The 16554-nt window shown below is 56.1% G+C and overlaps 1 protein-coding gene across 5 annotated transcripts in view; it reads right to left on the bottom strand.

Annotated features, from left to right (window-relative positions):
* The window catches only part of RPTOR (regulatory associated protein of MTOR complex 1), a 333238-nt gene that overhangs the window by 159102 nt on the left and 157582 nt on the right, over positions 1-16554 (bottom strand). For all 5 annotated transcript variants that reach the window (XM_045044638.1, XM_045044640.1, XM_045044639.1 and 2 more), the window contains one exon: positions 7814-7989. In XM_045044638.1, coding sequence (XP_044900573.1) covers positions 7814-7989 — 176 coding nt within the window. The remainder of the gene's footprint in view (positions 1-7813; positions 7990-16554) is intronic.

Here is a 16554-nt window from a genome sequence, read left to right as displayed (position 1 = left end):
TCTCTGGTTTTCTTGACCATCCAAAGAGAGTTTCAACAATTTTATCGAGCTTTTCAAATTTATCAGGAATTCTAGATTGTTTCTGGAGCGTTTTCTGTTCATTATTACTCTTCTTTTTAAAAATTTCTTTTCTTCTACTTATGGTTAAATGTGCTTCTCTTTCTCTGGTCTTATAGAGAAAGACCGTACGTTGTATACTTTTCCAATTAAAATCTACAAACGTCGTTATGATTTTGAGGTCAGTAATTGCTGGTGTATCTAAACTAGTTCACTAACTACTTGCAGCTTACCTGATGTTTTACCCACGATTCCCGAGTGCTGAACCTTCACTTAGTTTATCTCACAAGCTGTGCAACAAGAAAGGCCCAGTGCACGTCTCTAAGCGGACTTCGGTAGGCATTTCCATGTACCGCTAGGAAGAAGCGGCGCCGCAAATTTTTTTTTTTTTAATTTTTTTTTTCAACGTTTATTTATTTTTGGGACAGAGAGAGACAGAGCATGAACGGGGGAGGGGCAGAGAGAGAGGGAGACACAGAATCGGAAACAGGCTCCAGGCTCTGAGCCATCAGCCCAGAGCCCGACGCGGGGCTCGAACTCACGGATCGCGAGATCGTGACCTGAGCTGAAGTCGGACGCTCAACCGACTGAGCCACCCAGGCGCCCCTAATCTAACGGTTTTAAGAGTAAGATTTTTTAGCTTTCAGGACTTTTTTCCCATCTATTTTTCCACTACTGAGCCCCAACCGCACTGCACAGTGGTCTGAGAACAGAGTGTACACGGTGTGGACTCTCCGGGGTTATTAAAGCTTCCTCCGTGGCCCAGCACACGGTTGTTTTTGTGACTTGTCCACACGTGCTAAAACGGTGTATCCCGCGTTTGCCTTTGTCACGCCCAGTTAATCAATCCCGTCACTGAAATCTTACCTATCTGGCTTACTTTCCAACCCCTGGGCGCCTCGGCCCCTTTATTCCTGAGTTGCTGCTTCCGTCCGTGGTTCTTTCCGTCCTCACCATACACGGCTCGGGGCCACACTGTCGGGTGGGTGCAGAGTCCCATCCGCGTGTCTCCTCATCGCCTGCGCTTTCCCGCCATAAAACACTGCTCTTTGTCCCTTTCGACGCGTCTCACCTCGGGCTCTGCCCTGACTTACTAAAGCTGTCACTTCAGCTTTCGCTCGGCTCATACTTCTCCTTTCATCCTGTGATTTTCAGCCTTTCAGATGTTGTGTTTTCAACACGTGTCCTGTGGACGAGGGGCTGCTTTGCCGTGTCACGGGGAACTTTACGGGGCACAGAACCGCTATCCTTTGAGAGACGCAGCTCACTCAGAGCACCGCTTTTAGCGCAAGACTTATTGTGGCCGCTTTATTTCACACTTTCTGTTCACCGTGCTTTTCTTTTCTCTTTCTTCTACCTTCCTTTAGAAGGAAGAAATGGTCTCTCCTTGTGTGAAATGTGTGAAATGACACCTTCCGTTTTCGTTATTCTGGTGGTTCTGTCTCCCACGTCAGACCAATCGCACGCGCAGTTTCCATGACTGATACCGTAGCCGTCTTCGACTTCCAACTCGCACTCTGACCTTCTGGCCTCTCCCTCTTCCTCTGTGTCTGGGTGGGCCCAGCCCTCGCTGTCCTCCGCCGCGCCCGCCGTGCTGCTGGTCAGCACACATGCTACCTTCTTTAGCCCATCGGTTACACTCTGCACGCCCCGTATCCCCGCCTGAGCTGTGTCCCTCACTGCCTGCTTCCTCCTCACGTTCCCGGTGTCACCTTCGCTCTGAATTCTTCCTCTGCCTTCTACAGGTGCAGGCTACTCCCCAGAGGACAGCTGGTCACCTGTCCTTCCCTCCCTCCCTCCTTCTGTGCCCATGAGGGACGGTGTGGGGAGGAGCCACCGCACGGCCGGAACGCCTGCCCTCAGACTGCCCTCGCCTGCGCCCTCCCGTCCTCACCTACCCCGCCGTGTCCACCCGGCCTCCTGTCTCCTCGCCCAGTGGTCTCTGCCGTCCCCAAGGGTCCCCACGTTTCTGACTCATTGCTGAATGGACTCCCCACGGGACCCATCAGTGTTGGCCCCCGTGGCAGCCCAAGGACTAGGTCTGGGGTCGGAGCCAGGGAGGGGTCGGAGGGGCCGGGGTCAGCAGCCCTGCCGTTCCCTCCCGTTCCGCCGTCTCTCCTAGCAGCATTCGCCAGGTTTCTGCGTGTGGAGCTCTGTGACGACGCATTATGGCACTCACATTCACGAGCCTGGCACCGGACCGCAACGTTGAGAATCCGTGGTCCAGTCTGGAGGTGGGCACGGGACCAATCACGTGACCTGACGGTTTCTGGAAGCTCCCGTGGGGCTTATGCAGCAGGACCAGAGTGTGGCTGAGGCCGGACTGTGAAGGCCTCCCAAGAAGAAAACCATTTCAACTAAACTTACCTACTACTAAGGCCCAACACATAGAGCGAGGCGTTTTACTCCCTGATGTGTCTCCATGGCCTCACCCTCTGGGAGGGGCTCAGACTGTCTCTGCCTTCAGACATGAGAAGTAAGGCAGAGCCACCATATCCAGTTTTTTAAAAGGAACTAAAAACCTGATAACACAAGAGCACTGAATGCTCAGGCAGGAAGTTTGTTCTCCAGCAAAGAAGCTGTATTTTAGAAAATTCTAGAGAGAACTGTTAACCCCATCATCAAAAGCCAGCAAGGATTTCTGTCTGTAAAGGTAATTCTGACTGAGTCTTGGCCTAGTCTTTAAGAAAGATACAAAGCAAACGTCACAGGCAGGGTCTGCGATGGCACAGGCACTGCCCTCTGCTCAGCCCGGCCGGACACACAACGGGGGCCTGGCGCCTGGGCCTCTCTGCGTCCCAAAATTCTGTTCCGTGAGTCAGCTGACTTGTCTTTGGCTTTTCTCCATCCCGGGGCTGAGGTGTCAGCCCTCTCTCCTCTGCTGAGTCATCACGACTTGTCCGACTCTTTCTTATGTTTGGCTGGAACGTCACCATCACGGTGGCGAGAGCAGCTAGCGTGATGGCACGGCGTCCGGGCCACCGCAAACTGCCGCGTGCTGAGCTCCGCCCGTCTGCCTGGGGCCTGCCTGTCTCCTCTGCCTCTCTCGCTGGGTAAACACAGGAGGGCAAGACTTCCCATGCGGAGGAATACACATTAATCCGGTGTCATTAACATTTAAAATCCCTGAAATTCCTCAATTTAATTGAAAGGAGAGAAACACGTTCCTTGACCTCTATTCAAACCAAAATAACGTCTATCATTTTCTTTAATAAACAATACGATTACATGCTGCACAATGCAATAGGCATCAATCTAGTTTATAGCAAATTAAGTGCCACTGGGTTGTAATTTTCAGTAGTACACAAATATAGCCACAATAAATTTAAAATGGAATTCTGCCACCAAAGACGCAGAAAAAGCCAAAAGAAAACCTGTATTTTAGACTCTTGTACTACGTTGATATACATGCTGAGTAAGGTAATCACTTATATAGGGAATAACGTACTGGCTCGTTTCAGAATTACTGACATTATCAATTTCTGAAAATAAGAAATACTGAAGCAAAACACGAAAAGAAAATCCAGAAACCAGGTTTCCCAACGACTTCATCATCAAATGAGATTCACAAATACACTTGCCACCAAATACAACCACACACACGTTTCGCATGTACAAAGCAAGGCTGTGGTACGTTCATAAAGCACACGGTATTCTTCTCCACTTGTGCCTTACATAACGAGTGAGTGCTGCTAAAAACCATCGTCCTACTCACACAAGAAGGAAGGAGGGAGGGAGGGTATTTCCTGACCAGTCGATGAGGACAGTGGTCTCACGCACACTAAGATTCTGGTTCCATTTTCAAAAGCACGAGCTGGCTAAGTAGGGCCCAGTGGCTGTTTTCACAAAAACAGTTTTCCGGGAACACAGCTCCTCTCATCTGTCCGCGTCCGTACGGCTCCCCCACACTACCAGCAGAGCTGGGGTCTCGGGCACCCAAGGCCTCAACTATTCACTATCTGGCCCTTTGCAGAAAAGCGTGGCAGACCCCTAACCTTGGGTTACTGTGAGCTCTCCTACCGTTGCTGACTAGCATCCTACATCCCAAAGCCCTAGGCTTTGGTTAAATAAAACAGGGAACGTGAATAAAGTGAAATCTTATGCAGTCACGACAAATGGTGTTCACTAACAGTTTCTAATGGTCTAGGATAAATTTATTATAATGCTAAAGATTAAGTAGCAGAAACTGCGAATTTTAGCCTCATTACATCCGTGCAGAAATGTACGTGCATAGAAGTAGAGACTAACAGGCAATACAGCAAACAGGTAACACCGAGTGTGTCAAAGTTGGTAAAATCTTGAATGATCATTCTCTTCTTTTTGCATTTTTAAGAAACGTGTTTACTTCTTTTGAGAGAGAGTGAGCGAGCACACACGCGGCTGCATGAGCAGGGGAGGCAGAGGGTGGGGGGCAGGGCGGGGGAGACAATCCCAAGAAGGCTCTGAGCTGTGAGCGCAGAGCCCGACGCAGGGCCGGATCCCACGGACCGCGACGGCATGAGCTGAGCCAGTCAGGCGCCCTTCTTTTTACTCTTTGTAAGTTTTCTGCAAGGAATGTACACCCTACTTTAAGTTGGAAAATACTGACTTTGCAAATGAAAAACCAAGCCTTAACCCTGGAAATACAAATGAGCACTACCTACCAGGCTGTTTTCCTTTCTCCATTTAAGACAAGCTGGTGGTTTTTGACCGGTTGTTACAAACGAGCACACATTTCACCTGACGAGTCTTGCAAGGATCGTGGTCTGTCGCCGTCACAGGCTGAGGACCGCGCAGCCACAATCTGATTCATCCGTTAGGCAGAGAGTGGCTTACCGCGAAGACAGACGCGCCGGGCAGTGCCCGACTGTTCCAGACGCACCCTTCTGATGACCACCGCCTGCAACTCTGGCGTGCTGATTCCGAAGCCCCCCTGATGGGAACCATGTTAGTTGGAGCTGCTTCTCACTGTGTTTCCCACCAGACGCTTACTTTTACAAGCTTTAGTTACATCCTCACTCCCGACAGGATTTCAGGCAGCTCCCGAGACAACGCGTCCTGTCGCGGCGGAGTGAAGCCCGCTCCCCGATCAGAGGGCGGGCTCGACGGCACCCAGCTGTGAGTGAGGGGCGCCAAGTCCTTCCCGACCAGGGTGGAAGGGAGCACGTCCGGGACACGGGCGAGGACATCCGCCTGCTGCGGGGGCGGCGACATGGGCAAGTGTGGGGGCCAAGGATTCCCGCTCAGGCCCTTCTTGCCTTCTTTTCCTTCCTCCCTCCCTGCATGCATCTCCACTCGCCCGCCCGAAAACCCGCACAAATGCCCCGTGCCAGGCCCAGCAAACAGCCCCGGCCCAGGGCGGGCGGAGGCCTGGGCACACCTGGCTCCCGGCGTCATTCGGGAGTCAGCGCGCAGAGGCAGCAAGGGCAGGAGACCCTGGGGGGAGAGGCGGGACAGAGAGTGGAAACGAGGCCCGCCCCCGGGAGAGTCCAGGCGCACGTGTGGGGGCTACTGCCCGCAGACCTCCGCCTTCCCACTTTCGCCTTGGAGCGGACGGGGAGGGATCGGACGGGGACCGGATCGGGCTGGGAGAGTAGCTGCCTCGGCGCTCTTACCAAGTCACGTTCCCACGCAAACACCCCCCGGGCTGTCCCCGTCAGTCCTCCGCGTCAAGGTCAGGGGCTCGGCATTCAAAGCAACCCACGTCCGACGCCGGTCCACCCCTGACCTCACCTACACCTCTTCAGCTTCCTAGGCCGATGACCTGCTCTTCTCAGAGACGTGTGTCACCCCTGGAGCCGGCGGGGCTGTGAACCCCCTGTCCGCCATGCCCCTCTGCTCCTCTTCAAACCTGGCCCCCTGTGGGGACCCCCATCGGGCTGCGTCTCCCCCAGGACGCTTTCCCTCGTCCCCTTGGCCCTCAGAGATTCTCTGTACCCTGGGCACACGAGAGCCCCGGCCACGCTTGCCTGTGACACTCAGGCGCCCTCGGCAGCTTGTGTCGTCGGCCAGACTGAAAATCTGGGAGGACAACTTCGCGTCTCCTATGACGCTTAGGGTGGGTTTTCAGGACACAGCGGAACTCAGTTAATTATTTCCTGGATGATGAACAGAATCACGTTAAGCGGCCCTTCCTCCTCTCCTGGCGACCGCCAAACAGCACCGATAGTTACGGAGAAAAACTCAGGACCCGCCTCGTGAATAAAAAGCCACGTTGAGAGAGTTGCGCCCGCAGGGGGGTGGGTGACGGTGCGGAGCCCGCGTGTCCTCCTGGCCTGAGCTTCCGCTTCTTTCCACGTTTGGAGAACGTGTCCGCGTCACCCTCAGGAAGCGGCACCTCTGCCGACCTCTCCCTGCACACGGGAGCACCCGTTTCTCTCTGTGTCGTCTGCCCTCTCTGTTCCCTCCTGCGGCCGCCCTTCCAGCTGATGCGGGCTGTGGCCCCCTCTCCTGCCACGGATCCCTCTCCTGCCACGGATCCCTCTCCTGCCACGGATCCCTCTCCTGCCACGGATCCCACCTGCCGTGTTCCTCCTTCCAAACATCATCGTTTTTCTACCTCTGCCCCCACCGGGCTCTTCCTTAGATTCCCGCTTCGCAGTCCTGCCTCCTGCTTCCAGCGTCTTCCTTCCTTCAGCCCCGTCACGTGCACACAACTTGCTTGGGGCCGTTCCACAGCTCTGTCCCGCGCTGGCCGTGCCCCTCAGGGTCGACCTCTGCTTCTCGGGGCGCAGCGGGGGACCTGTCAGCTGGCGGTTGAGCTGGGCGGCGAGGAGCCCCTCTGGGCAGCTCCCCCTCCCTGCTGACTCCTCACGGGGAAGTCAGCCTGCAGGAGGCTCTCCCTGGGGCAACCCCCAGCCCTGGGATGCGGGGGGCGGGGCTCGCGGGGGCAGAGGGGAGCTGCTCCGCCAGCCCAGCATTGTCCACCTCACCGGGGGGCCTGGGTGGACTGGGAACACTGCTCTAGCTTCTGTCCAACCAAGCAGCTCCGGCCCTCAGGGGTCTCCCCAGGGGCCTGTTGCTGAGCTATTATATTAGCCCCCAGGGTCCACACGTGTCTCAGCTGCTTCTCTGGGCTCGTGGGTAGGACTGGAGGGAGGGGGGGGGTCTGCGGGTTCGTGTGCCGGGCCGCCCTCGGAGAAAGCCCTGGAAAGGGCCCACCCGGCAGACAGTGAACACCACCCACCAGCTGTGTGCTTCCCCTATGCCTCCCGGACGTGTGTCCCTCTCCCGGCTAGACAAGAGCTAGACAAGCTTCTCCGCAAAACATAAAATGGAGAATGGAAAAAGAGCAACGGGACGGCCGGCAGCAGAAAACTGGAAACTGGGTCTGGGGGCCAGAGCACCCGCGTCCCGTGGCAGGTCCCGCGTCACCGGCGGGACCTAAGTGCAGGTTCCACCGTTTGGAAGGCCCACCCATTTCCTCAGTCGTGCTCTGGAAAGTTCTGGACTTCTACAAAGACCAGTGGCAGGAAAGAATTTGGATTTCCTGAATCAACTGAAAGACTAGACTCCGACTCTAGCCTGGGGCGAAATGGCTCCTCTCGTCACGACGGCCTTCCCTGCGTTCAAACGCAAGCCTGTGTTCCAGAGCGACCGACTGGCGTGCAAAGCTCACTCCCTCGGGTGTCGGGCGTGGAGAGGGCGCACCCGGAAACCACAGAGCGGCCAGCCGCACGCGCAACCCGCCCGACGCTTCAGCCTCGGGAGGCTGAGTTCACACCCGTCTCGGGATCCCCATGGGAACCCCAGGACGCGGCGGGAGCCGCTTACTTACCAGCGCAGGGCGATTTTGATGGGGGTGGTGAGGCAGGACGTGAACAGGTCGGCCGGGAGGTCGGGGATCATGGGCAGGAGCTCGTTGGCCTCACAGGCTGCCAGCTGAATGCAGTTTTTCATGGACGGGGGCAGGGGCATCTGCGCGAGCGGGTGGTTCGGGTTAATGGCAGCAACCTGCAGGGGGAACATTAAAGGCAAAGCGCGGCTTAGGGGTCGTGGATAAGTGCAGGCTCAGCTGGAAATGTGGCCCCAGACGAGACGCGAGGCAGGCTGCACACCCTGGGTGTTCCTGAGGCCCTGCAGAGAGGCCGCCGTGGAGTCCCCTGGGGCGGCGCGGCCTCGCGCTCGTTACCAAGGTCCCTCCCCCGACACTGCCAGGCCGGGTCCCTGGCACATCAGTTCTTTACGGTTTTCCGTGCGCAGGTCCTTCCTTACTCTGATCATACCAACGTCCAAGCATGGTTCCCTCCAGGGCTCTTCCAGTGTCTTGTCTGTTTTAAAACTCAGTCTCTTGTCCGGCATCACTTACTTTGGTGTGTTTACTGACACGGGGTGACGTCCAGCCTACGGGGTGAGCACCGCCACCACCCAAGTGCAGAGGGCGAATGGGAGCGCGGCGGACCCACTGACCCGGCACAGCCGGAAGCCTGGGGAGCACACGGCTCCTCACCCGGCGGTGGGCCGGCTGGTCTCACGCTCCCCTAGCCTCATGTGACATCTCAAAGTCCTTCTAACAGGCGTGTTAACTCTGCAGTCAGGGAAGAGGGTTTTTCTGTTTTGTTTTGTTTTGTTTTGTTTCGTTTTAATGCAGAATTTAATTTCTCTTTAGGGCAGGGAAAGTAATATCTGCTTGATATTTCCTTCGATGAGGTTCTGGAAGGCAGGGGCACCGGAGGAGGGGCCTCCAGCTCACTGAAGTTTCAGGAAGAAAGGCTCCACGCTAATTACTGCCGATGGTGAGGGTGCACGCATTTCACTTTTGACTAAATGAAATCTAATTAAAAGTGTCAATCTAAAATGATGTGACGCAGTAAAAAGTTTTCTTAAAAATCACACACAGGACCATCAGACGCGAGGCCTCCGCGCACCCTCATGAAAAGCAGAATTCACCGACGTCTGGGACCCTCACTCAACCGAACCCGCTCCCTCCGCCACGGCCTGGGAGACCCTCCCTGGCCACACCTCTGTGCAGCCCGCTCACCCACCACGGCCGGCCGAATGCGCGAGGGCTCCCACGGCTCACCACGTGGAGCCGGGGCACGGAAGCAGAGGGCGGCCCTCCCTGGGGTTGGGCGCAGGGGACAAGGAAGGTGCGGACAAAACGTGCCCACTCAGGGCTGCTGGAGGGGCTTCACGTCTCCTGGGCTTCAGCGGCCCTGAGTGATGATGTGGGCCCAAAATGCCGGTTCTGTGGACCAGCACAACGTCCAGTACCTGGACACTCACTCACCAACAGCCCCGACCTGCGCGGAATGAAAGCTATTTACCGCGGGTCATAACCCAGCCTGTCTGCAATCCAGGAAGTGAAGCGGGGTGACAGCTCCCAGGAGCCTTCTGACCCTGCCCCGCCATGAGGACTGGGAGCACGCGGGCCCCGCAGCCTCCTGCCACCTGCGGGGGTCCTTGGGTGACCACCCCAGAGCGGCAGGACTCCTTCCTGTCCCGGCAGACCACGGCTGTGCGTCGTGCCTTGCTCGGACGGGCTGAGCGTGAATCTCAGTGTTTGCTCCTCGCGGCTGCAGTCGCTGACCCTTCTCAAGGCTCTGTCACGTTCACTATTTCATTTGCTTTTTGAAACGCCCCCCCATGAGGTAAGCTGTATTTCCATTTTTAGAGATCTTCCGCGATGAGGACACGGCGCCCCCAAGGACTCGGTCAGCGCCTGGGTCGCGCAAGCACGAGGCTGCTCCCGGTCCCCGTGCTGCGTTGGCCCCCCCGGGACCCTGTGGAACCCCCAACCCCGGGGCACAGACGGGGCACCCCACAGGCTTTACCCACCAGCCCCCGCGCACTCAGATCCCACGCCCGCGAAGCTGCGCTCACTCACTGGTACGCGGCACAGTGCCGAGGACGTGGGCCGTCGTGATTGCTGCTGGTCAAACCTTGTTTCTAATCTCAACGTTTCTCAGATGGGAGGTGGTGAAGGTTGTGGTTTCATCAACAACCCAGTCCACAACAGGAGCATTAAGCCCAGAATCCGTAGAAATTCTACTAGACCTCATACTAAGTGCAATTAAAAATTTTTAATTAAAATACAACTTTCAGAAGAATGGGTTTTTTTCCTTAATTGTGGTAAGACACAGATAACATGAAATCGACCACTTTAACCATTTTGAGCTCATGGTTCAGCAGCACCGAGTACCTGTCACCAGGCTGCAGCCACCAGGCACTGGGTTTTTAAAGCGAACGTGGCCGAGTCGGCAGACCCACGCCCCAAATCCTCTCCTTGGCTCCCGCTCTCAGCTCAGCGCGACGGGGCACCTGCTTCCCAGGGGAGACGGGCTCCCCGGGGCCGCTGTGACAACCCCGCCCGGAAGGGCGACGGGTCCGGGTGCCAGGTGGGTCGGCAGCCCCTCAGGCCTGAGTCTCAGGCAAACGTCAGAGGCCGGGGCAGGGACGTGGCGACGCTCTGGGCCTCGGCACTGGGTGCGAGCGCCCCCTCCCCGGTCCCAGAACCGGGCAGCCAGGCTCAGGCGGGCCGGGCAAACCTCCGTGGAGTCCGGCGCGGAGAAGGGCGAGCACAGCGGAACTTCGGTGGGAAGATGCGGCTGTTACGTACAAACTAGATTCCACACTCTTATTTTCCTTTGCAGAGAGCTGTCCATTTTCACAGCGGAGACGCTGGCGGTCCGCGGGTTTGAGCTTTCCGGTGTACGATCTGATTCCCCGTTAAGCTTCCTCTCTACCGGTGCTGGGAATGGACGCACAGGCCCTTCAGCCACAAGTGCGGACACCGGGGCTCTCCCACGCTTGCTTTTCCGTTGAGCACCTGATCTGATGCCTCTCGGGAGGGGAGCACTTAGTCACGCCAACGCCGCCCACAGGGAGCTCAGGAGGTGGGTGTGCGCATGCCGGCAGCCGTGGCGGAGCTCGGTGGGCTTCGCGAGGCCTCCGCGAGGTGTGCAGAAGTCTGTTCGGTCTGGTCGACAGGCGGTGCTCCCACCGCGCTGCCGGGTGGCGAGGCAGAGCAGGGCCTCCGTGCGACGCTGTTCGGTCTGCACCTCGTGCCGCCCCGCACCCCCCAGCATTTGGCTCAAAGCCTGGAAAGTCCTGAGGCTCAGGAGGCGCTCCGTGGACGCCAAAGATGGATGGGAGGCAGGTACGCGGAGAAACGTCTTTATCCCAAGTACATCTACTAGAAATGAAATTTCCCAATTAAAAATGGGCATTGATAGAAAGCCCGACCCCTTCACAGGCCCCGTGCAGCGCGGTGTAAACGGGGACCATGTGGCAGGTCTAGCCGCTGACGGTCTCAAGCAACCTGTCACAGCTGTTCAGCGGGAATCCAGCGGGAAGTGCGCCGTCACGGCCCCTTCCTTCCCACCACGCCGCCGGGCGCACAGAAGGCACATGAAAGCCCTACTTTGGGGATAATTAGGATCTGAAACATTTTTTTAATGACACTCAAGGCAAAGGATTCCCCCAACGAATCATCATTTCTCAGGCTCGCTGACCTATCTTAGTGCAGGGGTCATTTCCCACACATCGTGTTGCTTTTGTATTTATCCAAGATGGTGACCTTTTAATCGAACTTAGTCTTCGCAAACAGCCCGCGTGCAAGGGAACGAGTCCCTCAGAGAACCCGAAGAGCCGCCCAGGCGCGGACGTGAACAGCGCCAGCTGGGAGCCGGCGCTCACCGAAGGGCACGCCCGACACGCACCTTTACCCAAAGGGGTTTCTCCTGAGGAGCCTAGAGACTTGAACGCAAGAAAAATCTTCGACTTTCAGAGCTCACTGGAGCCTTCTGGAGGATTTGGGAAGGGTCCAGAAAAGTCCTCGGATGGGATGTACGGCAAGCAGACCCAGCAGAGGCATCTGCTGACTGTTCCGCACGTGTGGGTCGCCTGGCGCTCGGGAGGGCCGGGAACCGTTCCCTCTGCTCGGTGCGGCTGCTGGGGGCCGCGGGGCGGGGCGGGGGGGGGGTGGCGGGAGGAAGGGGCTTCTCTCGTTTTCTAAATAAAACTCTGACATCGTGCAGCTTCTTTCCCCACATACAGATACTCACACGAGACAGGAGTGAGCGCACTGGTAATTCCTGGCCTCTAACAAGGGAAGTTCTGAGAATAACATCTACCCGGTGACAACGCCGCTTCTGGCTCGCAGCACTTCTCTTAACTCAGCGACGCCCACTTCCTAGGGACGCGCAGGGTTCAGAGAGAGACAGATCTCTAGAGGACTCCGTGTGCTGCTGGCCCAGCTCCCTGCAGACACGAACGGGGCCTCTATCACGGGACAGACACTGCACTGAAGACGGCAGGGAAAAGTAGCGGCCGTCACTTTCTATAAGTGACTTACGGGAGTTTACGCGTAGCAGGCGTTAAGTAATAACTTCACAACCAAGCGGTACCTGTGGCTGCGGGCCACCTGTTCCCAGAACGGGAGTCACTTTCACTGGAGGAAGGCCACGGAGGAGCCCTCGGGGCTGCCCTTCGAAGGGCAGAGGAAGAGCCCCTTTACAGCAAGCTTCTCACAGCTGCCCCGAGAGCTCGCCCGAACGAACCACCAGAGCTTGAAGCCATTTAGCTGTTAGCCACCGAACAGTTTGGAAGGTGCTCCGGAGTCATTCTATGCCTCAGTGAGGATGCTTCATCAGAACGAAAAACCAAATTCTACTCGCAGAGAGTCAGCAACCAAAGAAAAGGAGATACTGAGAAATTCCACACCCTTCCACTTCAAGAAGAGAACTTCTGTTTTTTGGCTTTGTGAACACTGCCTGTGTGAACATATGTTTTCAGTTCTCTTGGGTACGAGCCTGCAGGGGAATCACTGGGTCACACAGCGGCTCTAAGTTTAACATCCGAGGAGCCGCCGGGCTGCCGTCCAAAGTGGCCGTGTCACCGCACGTTCCCGCCAGCAGCGTGCGGGCTCCCAGTCCGCCACCTCCTTGCCAGCACTTAGAATTACCCACCTTTGTTCTGGCCGGCGTGGTCGATGCGAAGCACGCCTCGCCGTGGTTTGGACCTCATCTCCCTGGCGGGTGTCGGCGTCCCTGCCCTGCCTTCTGGTGAAGTGAGGACAGGGGGAGCGGACACCCCGCCCAGCCCAGCTTCTCATCCCGGCGGGGAAACAGTCTCCTGCCAGAAGCATGATGACAGCGGCCGGTTCAGCACAGACGCTCCTTAGCCAGCCGGAGACGTTCCCCTCCAATCCTGGTTTGCTAAGAGCTTTTCCTTTTTTAACATAAAAGCGTGCTGGATTCTGTCAAGTACTTTTTTTTTTTTTTTTTTTTTGCATCAATTGATCTGACCATACGGCTTTTCTTCTCCGGTCTGCCGGTGCGCCGGATCACATTAATTGATTTTTTTAACTATTAAGCCAGGCTTGCACAGCTGGAACGAATCCCCCCCCCCCACTCCCCCAGTCGTCGAGTGTAGCTTTTTATAGATTGCTAGAACCGATCTGCTATTATTTGCTGGAGGCTTTCTGCATCTAAGTGTGTGAGAGATAGGGTTTAAGTGTTTTGTTTTTGTTTTTTTTCCATTTGTACTGAGTGTCCTTTCGACATCAGGGAAATAAAATGCCCTCCCCTTTCCACCTTCTGGATGAGCTCTGTATTACAACTGGTGTGAATGCTTCTTTATAAACGTTTGGCAGAACTCTCCGGTGAAACTACCTGGACCCGGAGACTTCCTTCTCAGGAACTTTTAAATTACAAGATCAACGTCTTCAGTGGTCATTGGACTATTCACATTATCTACTTCATCTTGGTCGGGCGTGTGGATTTAGAGGAAACGGCCCACGGCTCGAAGTCGTCAAACTTATGAGTGTAGCGTTATCCACATATTCCCTTATTATTCTTTTAATGGCGGCAGGATCCCGACTCCGCTCTCCTTCCCTGTTCGTCGGCCTGGCTGTAGGTTACTGATGATTCCTGAGAAGCAGCCTTTTGCTTCATGGATTTTCGCCGTTTTCACTTTCCATCATTTCTGCTCCTACGGCCGTTAGTTTCTTTCTCCTGGTTACCTTGGGTTTATTTGGTTCTCCTTTGATAGCTTCTTGAGGTGCTGCTGCGGTCTGAATGTGTGTGCTCCCCCAAAATGCTGCCGAAATCCTAACCCAGAGTGATGGCGCTAGCAGGTGAGGCCTCGGGAGGGGGACACGTGCCTGAGTCAGGGAAGGCCCTTCCACCACGTGAGGACACAGCGAGGGGCCCCCGCCAGCCCCCGCTGGACCCCTTGTCTTGGGCTCCGGCCTCCAGAGCTATGAGGAACGCACTGCTGTTGTTCACAAGCCCTTCCGGAGTCCCGATGGACTAACACAGGTAGGAACTTCTGACCCATTGTTAATTTTTCTCCGACGTGTTTCTGTTGTGTTTCTATCACTGACTCCTGGTTGATTCTACTCTGGTCAAAGAACGTACTGTCTGATTTCAATTACTTCACGTTTGTCGAGGCCTGTTTTATGACCCAGGACATGCTATACCTCGAGGAATGCTCCCCGGACGCTTGAAAAGGATGTGTATTTGCTGCCGCTGGGTGCGGGGCTCAGTAAGTGGCAATTCGATCCTTACGACTGACACTGCAACACAGACAATCGTTTCGTCTCCAAAAGGAGACAGTTTGATTTTCTCTTCTGCAGTCGCACGCCTCCTGTGTCTTCCCTGTGCTGTGCTGCACACATCGGGCTACCGTACACAGCCGGAGAGGAACAGGGACGGTGACCCGGCCTCTGACCTGCGTGTGAAGAGACCACCGGTCTGCTCGCCCCCCAACCCCCGGGTGGGCCGGCAGCCTCCCACCTGCCCTTCTCCTCCAGCACGGCTCTGTGCTCAGCCCGTTTAATGCAGCCATTTTTCTGGCTGCCAGAGAAGGCCCACTGCCCCGGGCCGCCGAGGTCTCTGCCAGAGATGCCTGGCCACTACCTCGGTTCCTCGGGCTCCAGCCCAGTGGGTGGTGGGGAGATCCCGGGGGAGGGAGCAGGTCAGGAACACGGTCCTGCACCGCACCCCAGGGTGCCGGCCGGGAGCTGAAAGGATTAAACTCTAGATTTACCTTCGGAGAAGCTCCCAGTTTTATGATGGCAGCAAACAGTATATTATATTCATGAATCTGGATTATCATTTGTTTTTTTTTATGTTTCATGCACGCCATTCCAAGACCAAGCATATCTGATGAATCATGAACGTATCAAAAGAAAATAACTAAAGGGAGTTTATTCAGATGTATGTTTACTTACGAGGCCACATCTGTAAATATTTCCTGAATATCTACCTCAAACGAGGCAACCCTGACAGGTTTACATAATAGATGTAACTTAGAGCCGACAACGCCAACAGAAGAGACACTGCAAAATGACATATAATTAATTGTCAAATTATCCGTGTAACACAGTGCTGCATGCAGTCAGGCCTGGGGAGCGTCCAGGCTGGGGGTGGGGGGTGGGGAGTGTGCAGACCTGGGGACCACCTAGGTTGGGGGAGCATCCAGACGTGGGGAGCATCTAGATCCAGGGGAGCATCCAGGCTGGGGGAGCGTCCAGATCCCGGGGAACGTCCAGACCCGGGGAGTGCCCACAAGGGAAGCAGAACTGGAGCCGCACCCTGAAAGGTGAGTGACCACAGACACACTCGCTCGCCCAGGGGGAGGCCTGACACCCTCAGCCGTGAGGGCTCCGAAACTCTTTGCGCAGAGAAATCACTTCCCTTTTTCCCCAGACCTTCACATTATGGGTGAGGACCGTAAAAGCTGTCGAGGGAGAAGTCCAGCTTCCCACACACCCCACAGGAGGGACGGGGCACGGGTCCCAGCCCCGGGGAGCTCCTCCTGCCACACAGGCTGTCGACAGGATGGCATACAAAACACTCTGCAAACAGCACACGTGGCACGAGTGAACGGGAGCCGTATCCACCGGCCAGCAACCGCGGCCTCGGCACGGGGAGCCCAGCTCTGCTCAGCGCCTCCCCAGACAGCCCTCCCCACCCTACACGGCCCCTCGTTTCCCGGGCCTGCTGGCAGCGACCGTCCGATGCCCTTGAGGCTGCCTCCCCACGAGCCTTCCCCGCTTCTGGGCAGCCCCCCAGAGCCAGAGGGCCGGCCTGCCCCCCTGGGTCCTTTATGTCCATAATGGAGGGCACTCGTCTCCTCAGCCAGGTGAGAATCCCAATTAGAGGGGCTTCTACTAGATTTCTTTTTAGATGAGCCCCTCCTCACCCGCCTATAAACAGTTGAAATGGCAGAATTTCTTTTTAAGTTACATGTGAAATTCTCTTCTGTTCTGTGTGTGAGAGCGAATACCAGGTATATATACGTTTCTTTAACACGTTGTTTTGAAAACCTTTGCTGTTGTGAATTCTCACTGCTTACCGTGTATAAAGTACAAGGCACAGAGGAGAGGGGTGAACTTGGCCAGCTGTCATTAGGAAAAGGGCATGAAACCGTCCAGAGTGTGTGCAGAGACGCAGAGGGGAAGGGGGACCACCGGCCACAGCCTCACGTGGCGTGGGCTGGAAATGCGGGCTCACCGGAACACCTGTCATCAGGACAGCCCGGGGCTCAGCTGTGTGCTGAGCAGCCGCACCG

The sequence above is a fragment of the Felis catus genome, chromosome E1 (genome assembly GCF_018350175.1).
Source record: "Felis catus isolate Fca126 chromosome E1, F.catus_Fca126_mat1.0, whole genome shotgun sequence".
Taxonomy (NCBI): Eukaryota; Metazoa; Chordata; class Mammalia; order Carnivora; family Felidae; genus Felis; species Felis catus.
Note: the sequence above shows the minus strand (reverse complement) of the source record. Positions and strands in the feature narration are given on the sequence as shown.